The 8,613-nt window shown below is 44.5% G+C and overlaps 1 gene segment (V, D, J or C); it reads left to right on the top strand.

Annotated features, from left to right (window-relative positions):
- Window positions 1-608: 608 nt before the first annotated feature.
- Window positions 609-6,634, top strand: LOC137348570 (Ig heavy chain V region 102-like). The segment is given in 3 exon segments: window positions 609-718; window positions 1,121-1,236; window positions 6,321-6,634. Coding segments are annotated over 3 exon segments (540 nt in total).
- Window positions 6,635-8,613: the final 1,979 nt, after the last annotated feature.

The following is an 8,613-nucleotide window of genomic DNA, read 5'->3' as shown; positions in this document are numbered from 1 at the left end:
TCGGATTTTAGCCCCGTTGTGTGGTTCGGCTCTGATGACCCATTAAACTCTATCTGTTTAATTTCCAGACTCTTTCAGTCAGTCAGTGACACAGACCCCGGCAGCGGTGACCAGGAAGGAGTGTCAGTCTCTCACCATCACCTGTGTTTACTATGAAGGTGGGTTTTGGGAATATGAATTCCAAAATGGATATTTCTTCAGACAAACCCAGACCGGGACAAAGCGGGAGCGGATCTCTGGCGGAGGGCGATTTGTTGTGTCGGTGAATAAGGCAGAAAAGACATTTTCGCTGGAAATTCGGGATGTGAGAGTTGAAGACACCGCCACCTATTACTGTAAAGCTGAGTACCGTTACAAGGACACACAGTGATGGGCCTCGGCTTCCCGCGGTGCAAAAACTCTCACTGCAGATTATCACAGAAACAAATCAAAAAACGGAGTTAATCTTCCGTTCAACCCCACAGTTCCCCCTCGCACCGTCTGCTCCACAGTCTAGTTTATAATGTTATTGGATTGTTTCCATTAACATCTTGAGTTTTCTTAATGCCCAGTGTGTGCGGATGGTGATGTCTTTTCCCGGGATTGGTGTCAGTGAATGGAGATTGGGAATGACTGATCCCACTTCCAAATTCCTAACACCAGATGGGATCCTGATCTATCAGCTGGAACCGGGAACCGCAGTCCCCGCTGTTCAACTAATGTCCCCACATCTCACCCGGTACCGGGGGATTTCGTGCTGACTTGAGACATTGTGTTTTCTGGGATCTTCACAGTGTTTGAGATCTGAGCAAATACCTCTGTAAAATCCAAATATAAATACTCCAGGTCCAGATCCTGAATTGTAGGATTGATATTATTATCGATGTAATCTGGTTTAATTTCACTGTAATTTCCTCCTTTCAGTTCGCTTTCTTTGACATTATTCATTGACATTATTCTCCTTTTATATCAAGCACCCAAATCCGGCCCCTGTTCCTGGGCCATTTCACTAAGAGCTCAGAGTCTCAAAAAGAACAGTTTGAACAGATATGGATTGTGAAACAAGGGAATATTGTGAAATGATTTAAAACCCCTGGAATAATTGAGCATCGCCAACTATCTGGTGATGTGCGGCTGGTAGATTGAAGTGTCGGTACTTCTTGTACCAGGGTGACTGGGAGCGGTGTCACTGTGGATATCGTAAGTGGAAGCATGATTCTGCGGATGGATCCGGGACGGTGGTGACTGTCACAGCCGGTAAGTGACTCCAAACCCATACTGGCCATCTCTGTAAAATGCTCATCGTCACTTTATCATTGTTTTCAGTAACACTTCAATCCCCTTCAAACTAAAACACAGAGGTTTCCAATAGAGCTTTTCCATTGCAGTTTTAAATTGGGGAACAGAATATGAACCGGAGTCGGGTCTAGGTGTGATTCCGGAGTGAGTAGATGTGACACCCCCACAGAGCAGGCAGTCTGGCCCGGATAGGAGTGACTCCATCTGGATCAGCACTGGTTTAACGGGCATGTCCGAGCATCCCATCAACATTCCGGATTTACTCTCTTTCCCTCACTCCTAAATGAACTCAGTTTGTCGACACTCCGACCCCGCTCTCGGTGTTACATGTGACTGTCACTGTGAGCACATGAGCGGGGTCATAGAACTCTCCCGGGGAGGAGGTTGTCGTCCGAGCCGGGCAATGTGAATAGAGGGAGAGTGAACACTACACGACAGCAGCCGGCCCGATATCTGCAGCAGCAGTAAAACGGCAACATGACAAAACAGGCTTCAGGTACAAGAGATCCTGTTGTAGATCCAGATGGCATTTTATTATTGGGATTCAGTGACTGAAATTTGTTTTTTTGTGGATGAAGTTTACGTCAATTGCCTTCATCCAATCATTTCCCTCCTTTTCCGCCCTCAGACTGAATGCGAATGTTTGCAGTTCCAGATACTTCTCTATATTGAATATTGATGTTTGAGAGATTGGATTGGAGTAATTTAACTGTATCCCTGCTAACTGTTAATTGGAACAATACTGAACACTGAGGGAGTGAGGATGAGGTGCTAATGTTCTTAGAAAGGAGATCAGAAACACTCCAGGGAATAACTAGACTGGAGGACAATCTATTGAGAACCAGCAAAAAATAATTCACCAAAATGGATAGAAATATTAAACGAACTCTGAGCCGTTCGAAGTACAATCTGACACCAGGGTGAAGGGTGAAGTTTATGGAGGGAAGGGCAGTGATGAACTCTGGTGTTCTCCAGGGTACTGCGGTGTGCAGTTTAATCACCTTATTTAAGGAAGGATCTATTTGCTTTGGAGGGAGTGAAACAAAGGTCCACTAGACTGATTCCTGGGATAAGAGGATAGTCCTATGAGGAAAGTTTGACAAGACTATGCACATATTCCGTAGTGTTTCGAAGAATAAGAGATGACCTCGTTAAACATATAAATTTCCGAAGGGCCTTGACAGGGTAGGTGCTGGGGCCGTGTTTCCTCAATCTACAGCTTGGGGTTAGAGTCAGAAATAAGGGGTTGGTCATTTAGAACTGAGAAGAAGAGAAATTTCTTCAGTCAACCCTTTGTTATGACTCTGTGGAATTCTATACCTTAGGGAGCTGTGGATGCCCAGTGGCTGAGTATATTCCAGGCAGTGTTCGATAGATTTGTGGATACTAAAGGAATTAAAGGACCTAGGGATAGTGCGGGAAGATGGAGTAGATGATCAACCTTGATCTTATTGAATGGCGGAGCAGACCTGAAAGGTGGAATGGCCTACTCCTGCTCCTATTGCTGATGTTCCTACATTATCAGCTTCGATTTCTTACATTCATAGGAATACAGGAACATAGGAATATGGAACAGGAGTAGGCCATTCAGCCCATCGAGCCTGCACTGCCATTCCACTACATCATAGCTGATCATTTACCTCAACGCCACTTTCCCGTGCTATCCCCATATCCATTGATGTCATTATTATCCAGAAATCAATCGATTTATGTCTTGATCATGCTCAATGATTGACCTTCCACAGCTCTATGGGGTAGAGAATTCCAAAGATACACTACCCTCCTTGTGAAGAAATTCCTCCTCATCTCAGTCTTAAATGACCTACCCCTTATTCTAAGACTAAGTCCCCTAGTTCTAGACACACCAGCCAGGGGAAACATCCTATCTCCATCCATCCTGTTACGCTCTGTAAGAATTTTGTAATTTTCAGTGAGATCACCTCTCATTCCTCGAAACTCTAGAGAATACATGCCCACTTTTCTCAATCTCTCCTCATAGGATAATCCCGCCATCCCAGGGTTTAGTCTGGCGAACCTCCGTTGCATTCCCTATACGGAATGTCTATCCTTTCTTAGATGAGACCAAAACTGTACACAATACTCCAGGTACGCTCTCAAGTGTACAATTGCAGCAAGACGCCTTTACTCCTGTACTCAAAACCCCTTGCGATGAAGGCCAACATACCATGTGCCTTCCTAATTGCTTGCTGCACCTGTATGCTAGCTTTAAGTGTCTCATGAACAAGGACACCCAGGTCCCTTTGGACAACACACTTCCCAACCTCTAACCATTTAACAAATACTCTGTCTTTCTGTTTTTTTAACCAAAGTGGATAACTTCACACTGATTCACATTATATTCCATTGGCCAAGTTCCTGCCCATTCATCGAAGATCCCTTGAAGCCTCCTCGCATCATCCTCACAACTTACATTCCCACATATTTTTGCGTCACCAACAAATGTGGAAACATTATATGTGGTCTCCAGATCCAAATCATTTATATATATTGTGAACCGGTGTGGCCCAGCCCAGATCCTTGCGGTACCCCTCTAGTCACAGCCTGTCATCCTGAGAATGACCCATTTATTCTTATCCTTTGTTTTGTCTCTGTTAACCAATTCTCAATCCATTCCTGCGTATTACCCCAATCCCATATTCTAATTTTGCTGAATAATCTCCTGTGTTGAACCTTATCAAAAGCTTTCTAAAAATCCAAATGCACACATCCACTGGTTCTCATTTATCTATGCTACAAGTAAACTCCTAAAAAAAACTCCAACCGGTTTGTCAAACATGATTTCCCTTTCATAAATCCATGTTGACTCTCCCCAATCATAACGTTATTTTCTAAATATCAAGTTATCACATCCTTTATAATAGATTCTAACATTTTTTCTACTACTGACGTCAAACTAACAGGTCTATAGTTCCCCGTTTTCACTCTCCCTCCTTTCTTAAACAGTGGGTTTACATTTGCTACTTTCCAGTCTGCGGGAACTTTTCCAGAATCTATAGAATTTTGAAAGATAATCACCAATGCATCCACAGTCTCTGTAGTCTCCTCCTTCAACACTCTGGGATGTAGATCATCTGGTCCAGGGAATTTATCAACCTTCAATCCAGTTTATTTTTCGAGTGCTACCTCTTTATTAATACTGCGGCATTTAAGTTCCTCATTTTCTCAAGTCCTTTGCTTCCCTAGTGTTTCTGGGGGATTTTCAGTATCTTCCTCCGTAAATACAGACAGAAAGTAATTGTTTGGTTTCTCTGCTATTTCCCTATTCTCCATTATAAATTCTCCTGTCTCCGCTTGTAATGGACCCAGTTTTGTCCTTACTGATCTTTTTCTTTTCACATACCGAGAGAGGCTTTTACGGTCTGCACTTATGTTTCTCACTAACTTGCATTCACATTCTCTTTTCCCTTTCTTTATCAGTTTCTTGCTCATCTTTTGCTGGATTCTAAATTGCTCCCAATCCTCGGGTTTAACACTTTTTTGGCAATCCTATAAACCACCTCCTTTGATCTAATGTAATCTTTAACTTGTTTTGTTAGTTATGGTTAATTCATCTTCCCTGTTGGGTTTTTGTATCTTAGAGGAACGTATATTCCTCCTGAAAAACTGAGAAATCCTGAAAAAAACATCAACAACCATCTGGAAAATTTGTACAGGATGGGGTTCTTTCCTCTGGAAAACAGAGAAAAATAATGAGACTTCATGGACGTTTTTAAATTATGGACTGCTGGATATGGAGAAACTATTTTTTGTGGGTGAATCCAGAACAAGGAGAGATTCATATATGATGTCACTGACGGAATAAATTAATTAAGCAGAATACATTTACCCAGAGACAGGGCAGAATGTGGATCTCGCTGCCACATGGAGTGTTTGGAGTAGATCGGATTGATGCATTTATGGGACGACTTGAAAAAAAAAGGAGGAAGAATTGAATAGAGGGACAGAGGGTTCAGGGTGGAAATGGTTAATTAGAGTCCAGGCGCGGGGAGGCTTGTGTGGAGTATAAGCACTGGTATAGAACGGTTCGGCCGAATGGTCTATTCCTGCTCTGCAGATTCTGCATAATATAAAATTCAGAGAAAACTCCGCTTGGAGAAGACAGGAGTGAAAAGTGAATCAGGGGTGAAGGAATTGAAATTGAAATTGTCAGTGATCCGGAAGAGCCGGTTCCCAGTGAGTAACAGTAAAACCACTGAGGAAACAGCAGAGACTGAACCCAACTGACAACTGAGAGACTTCGGGACAAGTTCCCACGATGGCATAAACCGCAAACAGCACAAAGTAAATGTAGAAATAAAATGAAACTAACTTCATTTTTTTTTTCAAATTAAAGGGACATAGAGACAAATGGGCCCTTTTGATGGAAGAAAGTAGACAAATAGAGTGAAAGGCAAACACGAGCTCAAATGAAGTGTTGAACTGTTGTAAACGAATGACCTTTGATGTTCACTGTCAGTTTCGCTCAATCTGTGCTGATGAATTTCATTACTCTCTGTTGGATCTTACTGTGCGTACTGACATAACACAGCTGGGTTACTCTCGGACTGACAGTTTTTGGAAAGTGATTCACTGATATTAAAATGGTTCCTCCAGTCTGTTTTTCACCAAGAAAAATAAAAACATAAATTGAATAGAATCATTGAATCATACAACATGGAGGGACGCCATTCGGCCCAGCGTCTTTGTAGGTGCTGTCCAATTGTTCCCACTCCCCCTTGCTTTTCCTCCATGACCCGTGCATTTTCCTGGTCCAACATTTATCCAATTACCGTTTGAATGTTAATATCAATCTGCTTCTACCACCCATTCTGACAGTGCATTCCAGATCAGAACAATTTGCTGTGTAACATAAAATACAAATCATCTCCGCACTGGTTCATATCTCAATAACGGTGAATACATTTCGAACAGGCTTCAAATTACGCAAATTACAGCGAAAACAATAACTATTCCTGCGATTGACAAGTTTCTCCGCCTAAATACCGGCTAAACAATTAATAATATGCATTTTTATCCTGCAGATTCCAGTTCCCTGGTGTCCCGGAGTCCGCCTCTGCAAACCGCTGCTGCCGGTGACACTGTTACTTTAAGCTACGAATATTCAGGGTTCTGTCAGTACACAGTACACTGGTACCGTCAGTCCCCAGGGCAGGCTCCGAAATACCTGCTTCAGATACACACTTCAGGAGAGCAGAATAATGAAAACGCAGCCGGGGGACGAATTTCTGCATCAATCGATCCTACCGAGAAAATCAGCCGGTTAAAAATCTCCAAACTGCAACTGAGCGACTCCGCTGTGTATTACTGTGAATTGAGTCGGCGTGGGGCACAGTGATACAGATCTCGGAGAGAGCTGTACAAAAACCTGAACATGGTGGGGATTACAGACCACAGTGATACAGAGCAGGGAGAGAGCTGTACAAAAACCTGAACATGGTGCGGATGAGAGACACAGAACACGGAGAGACCTGTATCTCTAAACTAAACTAAACTAAACTGTACAAAAACCTGAACATGGTGAGGATTACAGACACACAGTGATAGAGAGCAGGGCGACAGGAAGTACATGCAATCTTCATTAATATATTCTCAATTATTTTCGAATTTTACCCCATGAGGTAAAGTTTTGCAGTGCAGTCTGACAGAACGGGCCTTTTCAACCAATTATTCTCTCCTGCGGCAAACTTTGTCTTTTCTCAATTAAGATCAAGCGGTCATTTTGATGGAAACTGAATTAGCTGATTTTTTCAAACCAGCCGTTTTGCTTCAATAAGGCTTGGGGTGGAAGGCGGAGGGAGGGGGGATTGGGGGAGGGGTTGTGGTGGGGGTGGGGGGGGGGGTGGTGGGGGGCGATGACTTACTAGTAATGTCACTAGACTAGTAACCCAGAGCCCCAGGCTAACGCTCGAGGGATATTAGTTGGAATCCAACCACGGCAGATGGGGAATTTGAATTCAACTAATAAATCTTGAATTGAATAAATCAATCTGGAATTAAAAAGTTCGTCTGGTGGTGACCATGAAACCATTGCCGATTGTTGAAAAAATCCTTCTGGTTCACTAATGTGCCGTCCTTACCTGGTCTGGCCCACATGTGACTCCAGGCCCACAGCAAAGTGGTTGACTCTGAAATATCCTCTGAAATGGACTATCAAGCCACTCAGTTTCATCAACCTGCTAAAACGTCTACGAAAAGGAACGAAACCGGATGGACCATCGTGAAAAGATAATGGCAAACCCAGCCGTGTGGACCCTGTAAAGTCCTCCTTGCTAACATCTGGGGGTTTGTGCCAAAATTGGGAGAGATGTCCCACAGAATAGTCAAGCAACAGCCTGACGTCGTGATACTCATGGAATCATACCTTACAGACAATGTCCCAGACACTGCCATCACCATCCCCGGATATGTCCTGCCAGAGGTGGTGGCACAGTGGTATGCAGTGAGGAGGGAGTTGCCCTGCGAGTACTCAACATTGCCTCCGGACCCCACGAGGTCTCATTTCGTCAGATCAAACTTGGGCAAGGAAACCTCCAACAGATTACTACCTACCGCCCTCCCTCAGCTGATGAATCAGGACTTATCCATGTTGATCACCAATTGGAAGAAACAGTGACAGTAGCAAGGGCACAAAATGCACTCTGGGTTGGGCACTTCAATGTCCATCAACACGACTGGCTAGATAGTACCACTGGCCGAGCTGGCCGTGTCCTAAAGGGCATAGCTGCTAGACTGGGTCTGCGGCAGGTGGTGAGGGAACCAACAAGAGGGAAAAACATACTTGACCTCGTCCTCACCAGGAGCCAGCCTTGTGTGAGCTGACACATACACTGAGATGGACCCAGGAGGCAGCCTCTTGTGAGCTGACAGATACACACTGAGATGGACCCAGGAGGCTCCCCCTTGGGAGCTGACACATACACACATAGATGGACCCAGGAGGCTGCCCCTTGTGTGAGCTGACACATACACTGAGATGGACCCAGGTGGTAGCCTCTTGTGTGAGCTGACACATACACTGAGATGGACCCAGGAGGCTGCCCCTTGTGAGCTGACGCATACACTGAGATGGACCCAGGAGGCAGCATCTTGTGAGCTGACAAATACACACAGAGATGGACCCAGGAGGCTGCCCCTTGTGAGCTGGCACACACACAGAGATGGACCAAGGAGCCAGCCTTGTGTGAGCTGACACATACGATGAGATGGACCCAGGAGGCAGCCTCTTGCGAGCTGACAAATACACACAGAGATGGACCCAGTAGGCTGCCCCTTGTGAGCTGGCACACACACAGAGATGGACCCAGCAGGCAGCCC

This window comes from Heterodontus francisci, chromosome 34, assembly GCF_036365525.1.
Source record: "Heterodontus francisci isolate sHetFra1 chromosome 34, sHetFra1.hap1, whole genome shotgun sequence".
NCBI classification, from domain to species: Eukaryota; Metazoa; Chordata; class Chondrichthyes; order Heterodontiformes; family Heterodontidae; genus Heterodontus; species Heterodontus francisci.
This window is presented reverse-complemented; position numbering and strand designations above follow the sequence as displayed.